The sequence below is a fragment of the Notechis scutatus genome, chromosome 2 (genome assembly GCF_049901735.1).
Source record: "Notechis scutatus isolate UNSWTSFEM ecotype Mainland chromosome 2, rNotScu1.2, whole genome shotgun sequence".
NCBI lineage: Eukaryota > Metazoa > Chordata > Lepidosauria > Squamata > Elapidae > Notechis > Notechis scutatus.
In genome coordinates this window covers 33,448,216-33,466,151 of record NC_142010.1, presented here as the reverse complement: position 1 = coordinate 33,466,151, position 17,936 = coordinate 33,448,216, and the positions used below count along the sequence as shown (strand labels likewise).

General features: G+C 41.4%; 1 protein-coding gene and 1 long non-coding RNA gene across 5 annotated transcripts in view; one reads left to right on the top strand and one right to left on the bottom strand.

The window, feature by feature from the left end:
- LOC148131992 (uncharacterized) overlaps positions 1–10,228 on the bottom strand; it is a 30,700-nt gene extending 20,472 nt beyond the window's left edge. The window contains exon 1 of the long non-coding RNA XR_015747470.1: positions 9,888–10,228. This is a non-coding gene — a long non-coding RNA (uncharacterized LOC148131992). The remainder of the gene's footprint in view (positions 1–9,887) is intronic.
- ADAMTS9 (ADAM metallopeptidase with thrombospondin type 1 motif 9) overlaps positions 6,517–17,936 on the top strand; it is a 157,205-nt gene continuing 145,785 nt past the window's right edge. For all 4 annotated transcript variants that reach the window (XM_026679438.2, XM_087954552.1, XM_087954554.1 and 1 more), the window contains exons 1-3: positions 6,517–7,098; positions 8,206–8,618; positions 12,783–12,945. In XM_026679438.2, the coding sequence (XP_026535223.2) occupies positions 6,981–7,098; positions 8,206–8,618; positions 12,783–12,945 (694 nt within the window). In that variant the 5' untranslated portion in view covers positions 6,517–6,980. The remainder of the gene's footprint in view (positions 7,099–8,205; positions 8,619–12,782; positions 12,946–17,936) is intronic.

Below are 17,936 nucleotides of genomic sequence, written 5' to 3'. Positions count from 1 at the left end.
ATAGAATAGAATAGAATAGAATAGAATAGGTTTATTGGCCAAGTGTGATTGGACACACAAGGAATTTGTCTTGGTGTAAATACTCTCAGTATATATAAAAGAAAAGATACGTTCGTCAAGAGTCAAGAATCACAAGGTACGACACTTAATGATAGTCATAGGGTACAATAAGCAATCAAATCATACTAGGAAACAGTCAATATAAATCGTAAGGATACAAATGACAAAGTTACAGTCATACAGTGGGAGGGGATGGGTGATAAGGAGTGATGAGAAGATTAACAGTAATAGTAGTGCAGAATTTGTAATAGTTGAACAGTATTGAACAGTGAAGCTTAATCCACAAAAGACTAACATACTTTTGGACAGTCATCACAAAATAGGCCATAGGATTAGAGATATCATCTGTGCTGGAGTTATATATAGCCTGAAGATGCCTTGGCTCAGCCCTAGGATTCCATTCCATACATCAATTCCCATAATATTAATATAACTGTCCTTTATGATGTTATTTGCCTTGGTGATACATCTTTTGATCACAACTTAGTTGGACAATATTCTCCACCCAGGGCAATCCCTAAAATGGTTTGGAAGTTCCATTGATCTAAATTATTGATTAAAGTTAGCTAAAGGGATAACATGAGTTCCAAGTTAAAACAAACTTATCAATTACTGGTAAGTTTTAGGCCCAATTCAATTGTGTTGGTTATGACTTAAGAAGTTCTTTACAACTTGAAACCCTATCCCAGGGAATCTGCCCAAGTCCCAAAGGTGACTTTTCAAAAGGCAACTGGATTTTCTTTGTTATTCCTTGAAAACTTTTCACTTCTCATCCAAGAAACTCTTCAATTTTGCTTCTCATCCAAGAAGCTTCAACTATGGAGCTGAAGAAAGAAGCTTCTTGGGCGAGAAGCAAAAGGTCTTTGAGGAAAGTCAAAGAAAGTGCAGTTACCTTTCAAAAAGCACCTTTGGGACAACCATGACCTGGATGACTGAGAATCTCCACAGGCAATCTGCCCAGGTGTTAAGGTTTCCTAAAAAAATACCCTCTTTCAGTTTTACCATTATCAAGACATGGCTGGTGGAACATGAGATAGGCAACTTGGTGATTATTCTTTACTCTAAAAAGTGGTAAAGCTAATTGTGGTCCTCATATTGGCAGAGTAAAAAAACAGGCAATTTTTTTCACCTGTAGTCAAGGATTGGCTGATAAAGTTAGTATATTTCAAGTCATGGTATATCTTAATGTGTTTTAATGTATGCTTTTAGTTATACTGTACTGTATTGTTTAAATTTATCTTGTTAGCTACCTTGAGCACCACCTATTGGTGAAAATATAGGATACATATCGCCTGAATAAAACACTGAATCTGTTTTTAAAGGGAAAAAAATGCTAAATAATTATGGAGGCATTTACCATTAAAGCTTAAAATTATTACACATTGCCATAACACAATCAAATTTGACATTTTAGAATCACATATATTAGTTGGAAATATTAAGCCTGCGCTTAAGGCTGTAATTTAAAACATAACTCAATAGCAAGTTCTGATTCAGTCAATCACATTTTGTTGTATAAAGCAGGGGGTTTGGGGGTAAAAATCTGTTATTATCACTCTCACACTAAACTAAATGGACTTTAAAAGTATTTAATTTTAATGATTTAAACTTTAGGTCCACACATGCTGTGGAGTGTAGATGAAAGACCAGTATTTCACTTTTCAACTTGCTACTTATTAACCATAGCATCAACTGTGTACAATTTTGTAGTGTGTGAGTATATTCTACCTGCAATGTAGTACATCTGGTTCTATAATTCAGTGTTTCTGACTTTCCAGAATAGATGCTATGGATGTCAACTTGGATACGAATAGACTCTGTGCAAACCAATAGGCTTACTGAAGGATGCTGACCCGTCCCCATCTTAGCCTAACTAACTTCACAAACCTAACTAACCTCACATTGTTGGGAGTATAAAATTGCAGGAGAGGAAAAGTGGGATAACAATCAGAAGAACAAAGAAATCACTCAAGAGCACAAGCTTGCCGTGACTAACATACTGTTTCATGAGGTGCTTTGAATGTCTGGAAAAAAGATCTGGGAACATGGAATTGTAATTTTTATTGCCGCATAAGCATTTATAACTGGAGCCCATTTGATTTAGATACATTATACTTTAAGGTGAGCTAAGATGGTCTAATGATGCATTGCAGAAGACAATGAATGAGTTCAAAAATATGTAATTATTTTGTAGCCCAGGTCCTGATTGCCAATGGCGAGATTAGTATATTGTGCAAACACCATAATTCAATCAGCAGTGAAGAGGTAGAAGGTTATGTTTAATATTAGACAGCTCCAGGTTTAGGTGAATGTGTTAGGCTGTCGTCATTTGATACATTGCATTGTGTGAATGCTATATTCTGTTCAAAGTACTTTCCAAGTTCTGTCCAATCAATCCTATTAAGAAAAAAAAGTGTCTTCACACAAACATGTAATCCATCTCCAAATTAACCCATGTTATGGGTTTCCATAGTATGGTGAATTTAATGTTCTTTAACCAAGCCATTAAAAAAATAACCAAAAACAAGTAAAGTTGCCTTTTGCAATTGACCAGTGATTTTGTCAATGATAATGGTGTCCAAGGGGTGCTCCAGTTATTTTGGGATTGCACCCCAGCCCAGGCAACTATTACTATCGATATTACCTTTGCTTCCTTTTGCCACAGTCGTTCTATTTCTATTTGCATGTGTTTGTATTTTGTTATCTTCGCCAGTTCTTTCTCTTCTATTTTGCTGTCTTCAGGTATGCCACATCCATTATCCAGATTTTGTCTTTCTTATCCACAATTGTTAAGTCTGGGCTGTTATGTGACAGGTGCCTGTCTATTTGAATTCTAAAGTCCCCTAGTACTTTAGCGTCTTCATTTTCTATTACTTTCTATATTTTATGGTCCCACCACTTCTTGCTTGCAGACAAATCTTTCTTGCAGATCTTCCAATGTACCATTGTTGCTACTTTGTAGTGCCACTGTTTGTGGTTAATCTTTGCAGTCTTTCTGCAGCAGCTAACCAGATAGTCTGCTATTTCTTATTATTATTATAAAATTTATTTGCCATCCATCTCACTGTTTCAAGCGAGCCCAAGCAGCTATAACACAGCTATGAAGCCCAGCTCTTCCACCTTGGATTTCACTGCAAAAAATCCTTTTGTTTCCAAACACTGGTTGACTGTAGCACAAAAGCCATACCTACTTCTGTCCACTGAGCCAACTTTGAACCAATTGCATTTGTAAAGATACTTTGTGGTGCAAAAGTTCATGAGATACCAATCACTTCTAGGAGAAAGTGAGTCACATTGCAATGTTGCCTGAACCATCAGTTAGAACAATGTTTCTCAATTTTGGCAATTGAAGATGTTTGAACTTCAGCTCCCAGAATCCCCCTAGCATACCAGCTGAGGAACTCTGGGAGTTGAAGTCCAAGTTGCTAAGATTGAGAAACACTGGGTTAGAAGACTTAACTAGGTTAGTTGACTTGCTGATCAAAGGCTGTTGTGCAAATAGCACTGGTGTAATAACAGGAATTATTAAATTACAATGAAAGTTTTTAAAAGTGCCCAGTTCAAAACTTGATTTTTGGCATATTACTTTCATTCTAACCACCTCAAGGGCTTGTCTGAGGAAGACTGAATGTCCTTGGAATGGGTATACCAGAGAAAAATTCCAAATAAAATGAATAACATTTAAGATTCATTTAAGAGTTTTATTTTTAATTCTAGTTCTATCCTGAAATTAGATGAGAAGAACCAGTGTGGTGTAGTGATTAAGACACCAAGCTATAAACCAAGAGTTCTGGTTCTGTCTTAGACATGAAGCCAGCTGGGTGAACCTGGGCCAGTCCTTATTTCTCTGTCCTAGGAAGAAGGCAGAGACAAACCACCTGTGAAATCTTGCCAAGAAAACTGGGAGGACTTGTCCATGTAGTTTCCAGGAGTTAACACTGACTCAAAGTCACCAAAAAGAAGGGGGGGAAAGAGAACGTATTTATTAAATCCTGTATAATCCCATACCACTCTGTGGCCTTTCCCCACAGCTGAACTGAAGGGTTATCCTCCTGTTCTTTAAAATAAAAAACTGTACTGGCATTAAATTTGCTTTCCTAATTGCGATAGCTCTATTGCTGCTGATCCCAGTCAGCTCAGGTGCCTCCAAGGTGATAGGTAACAATTATCAGAATTTCCATGTCTTCAGCTTACCCCTGGGCAGTGTCAGGATAAAATGACAAATATTCCTTTAACACCAGTGCAGCTAAGGACAGCTCAAGCCTGTCTTGCTTGTGGGTTAAAGATGAGACGCATCACAAAACACAGAAAAAAAAGATGTTGTCCAGGCAAGTTTGTAGCATGGTTATTTGCAAATGAAGCGAGTCCCGTAATTACTTCATTGTAACTTTAATGCAGCAGAGACGGATGTCATCATTTTAATGTTTACACTGCTGGTATTTATTTTATAGGAATTGTTATGGTTAACCAAGGACTGATCCTACTTACTGTGGCACAAAAACACCTTGGTAAGCAGTTTTACGAGAGCTGTGCCCCTGACATTGCTCCTGTCTCATCCCTAACCTACTGCAGAGAGACCCTGAATAGTCTTTAGTTCCTTTGCTATTACAGAGCTTTTTCTCTTCTTCTCCCGACACAAAACGTGCAGTACAGACAATTGATGTCTTGTTGAAATGCTGGCAGTGGCATGATCAGGGATTGGGATCTGCCCAACTCCTACTGGCTATTGAAGTCATTCTTCCCCACCACGCCACTGGGCACAGGCCATTCTCTCTGTTCCTTAGGATTTAAGGGGGACTGGATGGCCACCAGACTACCTATGTAGAGGTATATGCACAGGCCTAAGTATCTTCTGCAAGACCAGATTGGCTTCTACAATACAGCAATCTTTCAAAAGAACAATTGAAAGGGGATTATTAGTTCATTTAAACTAGGGATGTGTTGGTGGATGTGTCCTACATTAGTACGTTAAGATGAACATGTACGCTGTTCTCATCCTGGACTTATAATTTATTAGAAGGTGGGGCATTGCTATTGGACTATCCCAACCCCGTCTTATGTTTTCTGAGTAACTACCTTGTATTGCTGATTGTGGCCTCCAACTTTATACATAACTACCTCACTTTTCAAGCAGTGAAGTTCACTTTTTTGTCTACATGAGGGTATCATCGATCTTTGCATGTGTCTGTATAACCTTGGTTTAGAGACCAATGTGGGTATAAGAGAGGCAGAGTGAATACTATTTCTGATGTGCCTAGGAATGCATTCCCAATTATTTTTCTAGGCAACTGTGTTTACCTGCCCAATACATTCAGTTGCACTGATTCTGGAATGCTATATGATCAGTTTTACATTTTTTTTCCTGAAAAGACAATATTGATGACAATGAAGCCTACATCCAAGTACAACATACAAATTTTTTTTAAAAAGGTAGCATCAGTAAAAGTTACTTCTTTCCCCCCCAATAGTTCATGCCTAAATAAACTTGCAGGGAAAAAAAGCCCAAATTTAAATTACCCTGTCTACAAGAAGGCTAAAATAATACAAGTAAAACTTCAAAGGGGAGGGGATGTATTAAATTTCTTAAGAAAAGCACCGGCAGGATTATTATTTTTTATCAACCCCCATCCATTTTCCTTTTTATGTCTCTGAAAGAAAAAGAGCAAAAAGGTGTGTGTGTGTGTGTGTGTGTATACATATATACATATATATATATATACATATATATGTATATATATATATGTATATATATATATATATATATATATATATATATATATATATATATATATATGTATATGTGTGTGTGTGTGTGTGTATAATGTAAAAACCCTGCACTTTCCAGAAAATATTAGTAAGATACTCGATGGTCCCGGGTTAATTTTTATCAAACGGGAAGATAAATTGAGGCAAGCTTGGCCGATCAGCGCCTAACCTTAAGAGAGGTTCAGAGCACAAACCCAGGCGGGTTTCGGGAGGCAAAATCCTAACGGGAAAAGCGAAGGGAGCTCTTTTGAACACACGCGCAAAAAGTGACGCGCTGTCCTTTCGGGCCGGTGAGGCAAAATCCTAAGGGGAAAAGCGAAGGGAGCTCTTTTGAACACACGCGCAAAAAGTGACGCGCTGCCCTTTCGGGCCGACGCCTTCCCTGCCAGCGTGCCCGGACGTTATGTGGGGAAAGGATCCCCTCCTGAAGGAAAATTTTAAGAGGGAGAAGGCATGCTTGGCCTTGGCCTCCCCGCCACCGAAGGTAAGGGCATGAACTTCCCAAGCCCCAAAACGCCGCGGCCTCCGCGCCACCAAGCAGCAACCCCTCCGGCCGAGCGGCAGGCAGGAGCGCTTGCCTTCCCCACCTTCTCCCTCCTTTTGTCCCCTCCTTCCCGGGAGGCGGGAACTCTTGGATCCCGCCTCCTCGGGAATCCCAAGGACCCTGAAGTGCGGCCGAGAAACGGGGGGTGGGGTGGGGGGGAGGAGGAGGCGGAGGGCGAAAAAGGGGAGCCGCAGCTTAGTGGGGCTGATTTTTTTTTTCTTCCTCTCTCTCTCTCTCTCTCCTCCGTCCCCTCCACCCAGCCCCTCTTGCTAAAAGCACGATGCTGGTGTTTATCCTCTCCCGAGCTCGACTCCTTTTTCTCCTCTCGATCGACTGGCTTCAGGGCGGACAGTTCTCGCCACAGCCGAATCCCGAGAAACCCAATTAGATGAGCGCGATCCTCAAGTTTAATAAAAGTGAAGTCGGGGAAGGCGTTGTGGGGGAAGGAGGAGGAGGAGGAAGGGAGAAAAGATCTCGGGAGTTTTGACAATAAACCACCTCTCCTTCCCTCTCCGCCCCCCCTCCCCAAGCAACTAGAAGGGAGGACTTTGGGGGGGGTGCCAAGGGGGGTGGAAAGCTCGATCGCTGCAACGAAGCGGCACAAACCACCATGCAGCTGGTGTTATGGGCGGTAGGATTAAGCACGCTACTCCTGCAAGACTTCTTGAATAGAGCCGGCGCAGCAGCAGCAGCAGCAGCCAGAAAGCAAGGGAGGCATCTCCGACAAGGTAAGATGCTTGGCAGGACTTGGAGAGAAAGTCGCAAGAACAGGCGCGCAGAGTTGTCGGAAAGAGAGCCGGCGACTTAGGCGTTACTTTGTGTGAGGTCAGGTTGTTGTTGGGTTTTTTTTGTTGTTGCCCCCCCCGTTTCTCTCTCTCTCTCTCCCCCCTCTACATTGCCGCAGGGGAAGAAAAAACGGCAAAAGCTCAGAAAGCGGTGTTAAGCCGTTGAAGTTCTCTCCAGCAGCTCCGCCTACAGATGTATGCTAATTTTATTCATGGTGGCTCTTTTCGTGCATGTCCTAGAAAGCACCGATCAAGGGAGTCACCAAGTGTCCTCTTGCCACCCCGAAAAGGGGGAAAAAAAAAAACCCACCCGTTCACCATGCATAACTTGCAAGCATATCTGTTTATCTCTTGACACGTTGGCCTTTTGCATTAAAGCTAATAAGGTGGTGGTTGTTGTTTTTTTAAAGTCAAAATATTGCCAGGGGGCACAAGTTTTAAACTGTGCCCCCTGGCAATATTTTGACTTTTTTGGTGACAGTATTCTCTGGGAGTCTGAGAAGCTTCTTGCAACGCTATTTTTTTATTAAATGAAAATACTTATTTCCTACATGATGAGTTTATGGTATGTTAATAGCGAACAATTATTGTATTCCTACCTGTAATGCTGCAGTGGGACTGTTTTGGAAGTAGTATTTGCAGGTCCTAACTGAGTTTCTTTTTATGCTGCAAATGCTGCTGATTGAGTGTGCTGCTCACAGTTACTGAGCTTGGTTACATAAAGACTAAAAATGAATTCAGCATCCTTTGCTGCCACTTTTCTAAGTTGCCAGCTTTTCACCTATGGGACCAGACGCAGAGACCGGTCAACTTTGGGAATATTGCAGAACTTGAGTTGGGTGGGTAAAAGGAAGGAGTTTGATTTGGGTGCTACAGTTTTAGAAGGGCTTTCTAATCGGTTCCAACAAGAATATTCCTTCGTGGCTGCCTAAATTAATCTCTCCCTTATTGGACCAGAGCTGCAAAAAAAAAGTATTGTTAAATAGTTTGCGCATGCGCACGCCCACACCCCCTTATGCATTCATGGGCACCTATGTCAACTTTTCACAGCCAAACTGCTGGAGACGCTGAGAGAGTACGAGATTGTGGTCCCGACCCGTGTGAATGAGCTTGGAGAACCATTGCCTGCAAAGGTGCACTTTGAGAGAAGGAAACGGAGCCTTCCTTCCGAAGCTGAGCCTTGGATCTTGGATGCTTCCTCTCCTCCCATCGCCTCCTCTTCTTTCAGTACCACCCAAGTGCATTATAGACTGCAAGCCTTTGGGCAGCACTTCGTTTTCAACCTTACGGCCCATTCGGGATTTATTGCCCCTCTTTTCACAGTCAGCTTCCTTGGACAACCCGAGGTTAACCAAACAAACTTTTACACCGAGGAGGAAAGTGATATTAAGCACTGTTTCTATAAAGGACATGTCAACACGGAGCCCCAACATACAGCAGTCATAAGCCTGTGCTCTGGGATGGTAAGTGTGTATAATCGTCTTGCTGAATTCAGAGTTTTATTTACAGGATGCCAATCAAAATTAAGGAAAAACCTCCATTCCCAGCTTTGGATCTTGCTAGGAGTGTGGGAAGCACATTCCCACTGTTTTTTTAAACCTCTTTTCTTTCTTGTCTTCTCCACTGCTTTCTTGGTTTTGATTGCAACAAAACTTAAAAGCACAGCAAAACTTCCTTCAGAGTTGTGCTGATCAACACTACAACAGGGTGCCTTTCTTTTCCTGGTTCCTTGCCCCCTGCCCAGCCACTTTCTTTCTTTTAGATTATAAATAACTTCTATCTAGTGGCAGAAAACTTAAGAAATCATTACTGGAGTGTATGGCAAAACCTCAAGAGTCAAAGGCTTTGCTTTTAAGGAGCTCTCAGTTTGATTGATGGGAGGGGGAGAAGAAGGGAGGGGAATCCTGGGAGGTGCCAGCAACATGCAAGTAGTCGTGAACCATTTCTATACTTTCTCTCTTAAGGGTCATCCCAGACAGGTAGTTTGGGAGCCTTGTTTTGTGCACTTGGCAACAGCTGCGTCCCTGAAGACTTTCAACATCTTAACATCAAGGAGACTGATGTTTGCCAGGGGAGTGAAAGCGAGGAGGTGGGGTTTACCCCAGGTGGCTTTTGGGAAGAAGGGGCCGCTGAGTGGGCTGGTGAGGAGCTTTTGAGTCTGAACCGCAAACAAGGGTGGCACTTGGAGGCCCGAGAGGCGTTTAAGGTGGAAGGAAGCAAACAGAAACTGCGTAATTGATTCCTTCTCCCTCGCTCCCTCTAGGGACAGAAAGTATACTCCAGGCAGATTTGAGTGCCAATGCTAAGAGCCAGTTGCTCCCGTTTAATGGAACTGGGGTTTGATAAAAGGCAACGAATTGTCAGCATGCCTACATTTGGACCGAGAGGAACCATTCCCACCACCCGTGGCACATGGAAACCGTTTAGAAGTAAAGCAGTTGAGGGGGAGAGTAAAGGAGAGGCTTTCAAAGCACCAAACCAGTAATTTGATTTTACTCCCCTTCCGCTTGAAAACTTGTGCTCTTAGCAGCTCAAAGTTTGTTGTGGAGTTGAGGGGAGAAATCATAGTTTGGTAGCTGTCTGTGGTGAAGAAGTAGGGGTTTGGTTTCCTCTGATTTTCTAGATCTGTTCTGCAAATATAATTGGGGTGAGGGGCGAGGGAGCTAGGCTCTTCTTTCCTTCTTCAGTATTCTAAAAAAAGGATGCAAGCAGCTGAGTTTAGCTATACTTACCAGCCAGGCCGAACTGTCCAGTTGGCAGTGCCCTACATCAAACAGGAAGGGGCTGCAGGAATGGGGAGCCCCCAGTTCTCCATCACCACCACCCCCAAACCATCTTGACTTCCTCCAGTTTGTACCGTGGTGATCACTTTCTGGGCTTGTTGTTGTTGTTGTTGTTGTTGTAATGCTCTGGTGTTGGGCGGGTGGGGCAGAGGAGAAAGAGGAGGGCCGAATACCGCCCCAGAGTTCTCCCAAGGGAACCAGCGGAGCTGGTGGGAGTGTGTTTTTCCCAGCCCTCCAGGCAAGCAGGGTTGAAGCTGAGGAGGGAAACAGTTCACAGCCACTTCCTGGTAGATAAGGCACTGCAAGATTTGGCATTTGCTTTCATGGAAGGTCAACCTTAAGGGAGGCCAGGCTTGTTTGTGGAGACTTAAGGTGGAAAGAAGAGAAGGTTGTCCAGAGAGAGGTCCAAAATGAATTGTGGCAGATGGCAAGAGGAGCCCTCCCCCAGGGGTAGCTTGGAAGTAACCCCTGCAATGTGGGGGAGGTAAGGCTCTGTCGTGTAGCGTCTGCCTTTCGTGTGTAACTGTGTGGCAGACAGTGCCTTCCTGCATTTATAGGATGTTTAGAGCAGCGTTTCTGAATTTTGTGCAGAAAGACCCAATGGATCTTTTCAATTGTTTATTAGGGTAGAAGGAGCAGGTTTTTTTTAAAAAAAAGACTTCTCTTATTTTATCAAGGAAACTCTTTAATTTGCAGAGCTATCTGTACATTAAAATAATCCCTTTCCCCCATAGTCTAGGGTTTTTTTGTTTTGTTTTTTTGTTACATACAGTCCTGAACTTGTGTTGGTGAAATACTGGCCTGGTGAAAAATGTGAAGGGGTCAGTTACAATTATATTGCCTCAGCTTCCAGGTCAATTTCCACTTTATTTATTTATTTTTCTCTTATATTGTTTTTATAATTTTATAATTCAAGGTGGTGAACATAGGTAACACTCATTCCTCCTCCTATTTTCCCCACAACAATGAGGTGGCTTGGACTAAAAGAGAATGACTGGCCCAATGTCTCCCAGCCAGCTTTCATGGGTAAGGCAGAACTAGAACTCACAGTCTCCTGGTTTCCCACCTGGTGCTTTAACCATGAGACCAAACTCTTTCCTTTCCAAGAAATTGGATGAGCAACTAATTTGGAAGGCAGGTTGAAGACAAGGCTGGCTGACTAAAAGCATACTTCTTGGGAAAATGTCCCTTTTGGTTGTTGATTTCTCTGGTTGCATCACTGTAGTATAGTAAGGCTCCCAAAATTTAAAGAGATAAATTAATCAAAGAATCTGAATCTGATAGGGAGTCATGAAACTAGTATACTAAGCCTGTCAAACTGGCGGCCCGTGGATGGGATATGGCTTGCACAGGCCACAACCACCCCAGCTCCGCAAAGGCAAAAAACATCCTGATACGTCGTGATATGGCATGATATGTCATGGTATGACCCACGATGCAATCAGGTTTGACACCCCTGTACTATACTATCTAAAATAGTTTAAAACTGTTTCATAAATTATGCCAGCCATTCTCCAAATGCTACGCTCTAGATTTGTTGACCATACCACAGGGTATTGTGGCTCTACAACAGGGGTCTTCAAATTTTACAGCTTTAAGACTTGTGGACTTCAACTCCCAGAATTCCTCCTCTGGTCATCTTAGCTCAGGAATTCTGGGAGTTGAAGTCCATAAGTCTTAAACTTGCCAACTTTGAAGACCCTTGGTCTACAACAACTTGCCATAGCCAACTTACTGCAGCCGACACACCACAGCCAATTCACTATGGGATAACTCTACATGCCCAACTCACCATGGGACGACTCACCGTAGGACAAGAGTTACAACTAATATCGAAGAAATAGTAGAATAGAATCATTAAAAGAAAGTATGCCAAAGGAGGGACAAAATGAAATGGGAATGACAAAAATTAAACTAATTTTGTAATTATTTTAAATAATTAAATTGAATGGTTGAATTGTCCTGCAGTGAGTTCTCCCAGTGAGTTGGCCATGGTGAGTTGTCCCGCAGTGAGACAGTGAGTTGGCCATGGTGAGTTGGCCATGGCGACTTGGCTATGGTATGTTCTCCCATTCTGCAGGATGGTGGCAGTGACTGGAAGGCCTTATTGCTGGGCAAGCTGGCATTAGAAAAACATTGTGTCTCCTTTAAATTGTGCTGGTGACTTCATGGACAGAGCCATTGAGCTAAGTTTTGTACCAGCAGTACAAAAGTGGTTTGCCATTCATTGCATTCTTCCAGTTGAGATCTTCAACTTCCCAGGCTGATAATATAGCTCTCTGGCAGTCTCCAGTACCATTGCAAGTACTAACCAAACCTGCACTTACCAAGTTGACCAACCACTGCAGCCTGTTTTAAGTAAAGGTCAACTCAGGTTGGCAACTGAGTGTACATTCAAGAATCCAAGCTAGACAAGTTTTCTACTTGGGTAGGCAAGTGTGAGAGCCTTCCTGGAGTAGCTACTAAATTATAATTTTGTTGTCATCCAAGGGGGAAATTATTACACGTATGGGAGCAATTATATCAACTTGAATGTACTTGGTTTAATTTTCATGAGGAAGTACAAATAATTTTGTGGCTTCATCCCCCATCTTTTTTTTTTTGGAGGATAGCCTTTACCTTGGCCCCAAAAAGGGCTGACCTGCAGGAAGCTTAGGAATGATAAAACATATAAAGCAAAACCAGGAAAAAAAAAACCTTGTTGGCCAAAGAAACATCTATAGTTCTCAGCAGAAGATTTATAAATCTCTATTAAACTTTGGTGTCTTTCTTTTTTTATTATCTTTTTTTTTTTAAGCACAGCTCCATTGAAAGTGATGTGATGTGTCTCTCATTCCTTCTCAGTTAGGCACATTTAGGTCTCATGATGGAGAATACTTTGTAGAGCCGCTCATATCACCTGATCAACAAGAATATGAAGAAGAGAATAAAAAGCCACATATTGTCTACCGACACAGTGTACCACCAACACTCTCACCAAGGAACAAGCAGACCTGTGACATTTCAGGTACCTTCTGTTTATACTTTCACAGGCCTTCGGTCTGAACTGGTAAAACAACTCTTTAAGAATACTACTCTGTTCATGAGAACTAAGATCCAACATGAAGTACTGATTGTATGGGATGTTTCTTTACTTTAAAAATAGTAAAACCAGATTTGATGCCAGTACTGAATAGAGATCTCCTGGGGTGAAGTTCAGCCGCTTTCATCTCTCATTACATGTGGCTTATATTCCTTGTATAGGTAGTCCTCGACTTACGTCCACAATTGAGTACAAAATGTACGTTGCTAAGTGAGTTTCGTCCCATTTTTTGACCTTTCTCGCCACAGTTATTATGTGAATCACTGCAGTTGTTAAGTTAGTAACACGGTTTTTAAGTGAACCTGATTTCCCCATTGACTTTGCTTGTCAGAAGGTCACAAAAGATGATCACATGACCCCAGGACACTGCAACTGTCATAAATAGGAGCCAGTTGCTGAGCGTCCAAATTTTGATCATGTGACCAGGGGGATGCTGCAACTGTCATAGGTGTAAAAAAAAGGGTAATTAGTTACTTTTCTCAGGGCCGTGGAAACTTCAAATGGTCACTCAATGAACTGTTGTAAGTCAAGGGCTACCTATATTTCATTATCGTTGAATCTGGAAATGAGCACTTAGTCTCCTTCTATGAAAAATATGGTAATATGGTGTTCACTTTATATTACCTCAGGAAGTGGCTGAGAGAGAGGAAAACTTTCTTCAGGAACATGGGCCTGAGAAGTTATGAGTTGATATAATTTTATTTGATGATTTATGTGTTTATTTATTCAATTTCTATAAATTGCTTGAGAACGCAGTCAAAACAGAGAAAACTTTAGCTGCCATCCAGAGTTCCTTCCACCCTCGGTCCATCACCAAACATGTCCTGTTTGACTCTTCTTGTGGCAAGGCCTTTCTGACAGTAGATATAAGGAACAATATCAGATTCCTTCCCCCCAAAACTAGAGCTAAGAAACCGAACAGTTATGGGATTATGCAACTTAATGTGATTGATTTCTTTAGTCATTAGACTAAAATAAATAAAACTATGAAGGCTGCACCAGCTGTGTTTTATATGTTCAGTTTAGAATAGAGTAGAGTAGAATAACAGTTGGAAAGGGAACTTGGAGGTCTTCTAGTCCAACCCCCTGCTTAGGCAGCAAACCCTACACCACTTCAGACAAATGGTTATCCAATCTCTTCTTAAAAACTTCCAGTGTTGGAACATTCACAACTTCTGGAGGCAAGTCGTTCCACTGATCAATTGTTCTAACTGTCAGGAAATTTCTCCTTAGTTCTAAGTTGCTTCTCTTCTTGATCAGTTTCCACCCATTGCTTAAACTAATATGTAAGATTATTACTTATTGTATCAACCTGTAAGGTATAAAAAAAAATCCATATGAAACATTTGGGCTTCATGTTAATGTTGACCACTAACCACACCCTCGTTTTAATTGCATCTTGTTACTAAAATAAAAATAAAATGTGATGGACATAATACATGACTATGTATAGCAGGGATGTCAAACTTAATTTCATTGAGGGCTGCATCAGGGTTGTGTTTGACCTCGCGGGGCTGTGGGGGGCATGCCTGGGGGGCGTGGCCAGCTCTATGTCACTCATCAAGGCTCTGTTTTCAGCCACGATGGCCTCCTGCAGCCCTCTTACCAGTGAAAACAATCCTCTCACTGGCAGAGAACTGCGGAAGACCGTCACTGCCCAAAATGGAGTCCAGGTGGGCCATGCGCAGTCTCCCCGGGTTCTATTTTCGCTGGTAGAGGCACCGTGCGCCAGTCCTTCACTGTTTCCAGGGCAGTCCCACAGGCCAGATCTAAACACCCAACGGGCCGGATCTGGTCTTGAGCTTGACACCCCTGATGTATAGCACTGTTAAAAGTCAAATGATGTGAGAGGAAGGGTGCAATCAGAGGTGGTAAATAGCATAATATGACAGTATAGTTGTCATGGCTTCTTGCATCATTCTGAGAAAAAGAAAGCTGGAGGTTTAGTAAGTGCTAATGAAAACTAGACCTATATGTCCGTATAAATAATATTTAGAATGTATTTTTTTAATCTTGATTTAAAACTGGTAAATAATAAACCTTAAATTTGGTGAAAATGCTTTACATGCTGTTTCGAGTAATTGCTACCTATAAAGTATATTGTTAATTTCCTCATGTTGGAGAGAATTTTATGGCAGCCGTAAATGTTGAACTCAAGAGCTTCTGTTCCACATTTCAGCAATTGTGCTAGCATTCAGTATATAAGGATATATAGAAAATGATGGAGACATGCAGTAGGATTTAGCTTGGAAGAGGTGCTTTGGAACATGAGCACAACATCTGCCTGTGATTCATTCAAGGAAGTTTCCAGGATTGTGCAGCTTCTGGAAGTGGATATGACTGCTTTAATGAGTCACAGACTGGAATGGCATCCTCATTACTGCACGTTCTGAAGCCCGTCTTTCAAATCAAATCTGAAGAATTGGACAGCCATAGGTATTGAGCTGTACAGATAGTAGATAATATCTAATCAGCCTTTCCCAAGTAGGAACTCTCCAGATGTGTAATGGGAAGGGACGAGTAGAAGTATTAATGCAACCAGGAACCATCGTGCTGAGGTGTGCCAATTTCATCCTATTAGATCATGTGAGAGGACAGAGCATCTTGGAGAGAGAATGGTACCTCTCACAAGGCTTTTATTGTTCTTCCAAGGGTTGCTGCTGGACTATGCCATTCTGGTTTCTCTCTTCCAGCTGAATCTGCTCCCTTCTTTGAGATCAGATACAGGAGATTCAGAACAGTTGGAAAGAAACACGGAATCTGGCACAGTTCATCAGCAGCCCTTGGAAGATTGAAGCAACAGATCCCAGACCTCAACAAGGCAAAGGTAGTTGGAAGGATCCCAGCAAACTGTTTGGACATTTTTCTTCTTTGTCTTTCTTTTCCCCCCTTTCAAGTCTTTCATTGTCAGTACGGGCAGAGAGAGAGGGGGATTAGGGCCATCCTTCCTTCCTTCCTTCCTTCCTTCCTTCCTTCCTTCCTTCCTTCCTTCCTTCTTTCTTTCTTTCTTTCTTTCTTTCTTTCTTTCTTTCCTTTCTTTCTTTCTTTCTTCTTTCTTTCTTTCTTTCTTTCTTTCTTTCTTTCTTTCTTTCTTTCTTTCTTTCTTTCTTTCTTTCTTTCTTTCTTTCTTTCTTTCTTTCTTTCTTTCGGAATTGCTTGATTTCCTCTACTTGATTGTATATTTGCTTGGAGAACCCCAAATGTTGTTTGCTCCTCGAGAAGAACCGGGTCTCATTATTCAGTTTCTCAGCCATCATCCAAGCGGAGACTGCTGTGCTGGTAACTACTGACCTTAAAGATATCTGGGAAGCACAATACATACAGACCATGAGGTCCTTTTCATTGACCTTTCTGTTGGAGAGTGGTTTACTCCAAAGGCACAGGGCAGTGGGGGGGGAGCAGTGGCTTTTGTCAGCTTCATCACTGGGACTTGCCTGCTGATGTCCTTTTGTGTAGGGTGACTTCATCAGTCACAGATGCCAGCCAAACCCGAGGCAAAGAAATAATCTCATTGTCACTTGGAAGCTTGCAGGAAGACACTCTGTGTTTACAGCAGCCCCAGAACAAATTATATTTTGCACATGGCTTCTTATCAGCAAAGGTTGATTAACTAATGGAAAACGAATCAAGGAGAACTAAGAAGAAATTTCCTGACAGTTAGAATAATTAATCAGTGGAACAACTTGCCTCCAGAAGTTATGAACGCTCCAACACTGAACATTTTTAAGAAGAGATTGGACAATCATTTGTCTGAAATGGTATAGGGTTTCCTGCCTAAGCAGGGGGTTGGACTAGAAGACCTCCAAGGTCCCTTCCAACTCTGTTATTCTATTATTCTAACTAAAGAAGAAAATTGCAAACGCAGACATACCTTAAAGACTCATTCATAATAGTTCAGCTAAAGTCTTGTTGGCCAAGAGTTGAATACAGGTTCATGAGAAATAAAAGGTTTCTCAGATACTAATAGCTTTTAAATATTTCCTAAATGTAAAAATAATTTATGGGGTCATTTCCTTATATTTTACTTAGGGGTCTTATAAGGAAGACAATACAGTAGTTCTCTGGAAAGTACTTCCTTTATTTCCTGGGGGAATGACAAAAAATACTGCCTTTTTCTAAATGGTATTCTGAGAGTTTTTCTTTCTTTTTCTTCTTATCTATTACAGTTCAAAATAGGTTACAAAAATGCTAATGGGAAATCTGCCTCACAGGAGGGGAAAAATATTCTAGAATTAGATAGAAATTCTCCATCACATTTAAGATCAGGAAAATTGAGTAGATGCTTATTTCAGCAGATGGGAAACTATCCAACAATTTCTCAAGGGCAGAACTTCACTAAGTGGTACTATTACTGGAGAGGTTCCCACCTTATGTCTTTCCTTGTGCTTTAATTGAAGTGTGGGTAGCTTGGCAGACTACAGACTACTGGAAGGTTAACCGTATGGTGCCAAGAAGGACATTCATATTCTCTGTCCACGTTGTAATTGAATAGGTTCAAAAATACACACATCAACTCACCAGGATCTCTCTACCCTCTTCACTACTGAAAGAATTGCTAAAGCAAAACTTCTTTCCTCAGACAGAGTAAGAGTTGGTAGAGAAAATGCAGCCCACACCTAAAACTGTCTAGGAAGAAATTGGATAGCAAAATGTGCTAAATTTACTGTCTGTCTGTCTGTCTGTCTATCTATCTATCTATCTATCTATCTATCTATCTATCTATCTATCTATCTATCTATCTATCTACATGTACAGTACATGTACATCTACAGTACACTTACACATATACGTATATTGTACATATACATTTTGTTTATTTGTTTATTAAATTTCTACACTGCCCATCTCGACTGGGTGGTTTACTATGACATAATAAAACAATATAAACACATTAATAAAAATACAGATTAAAAACG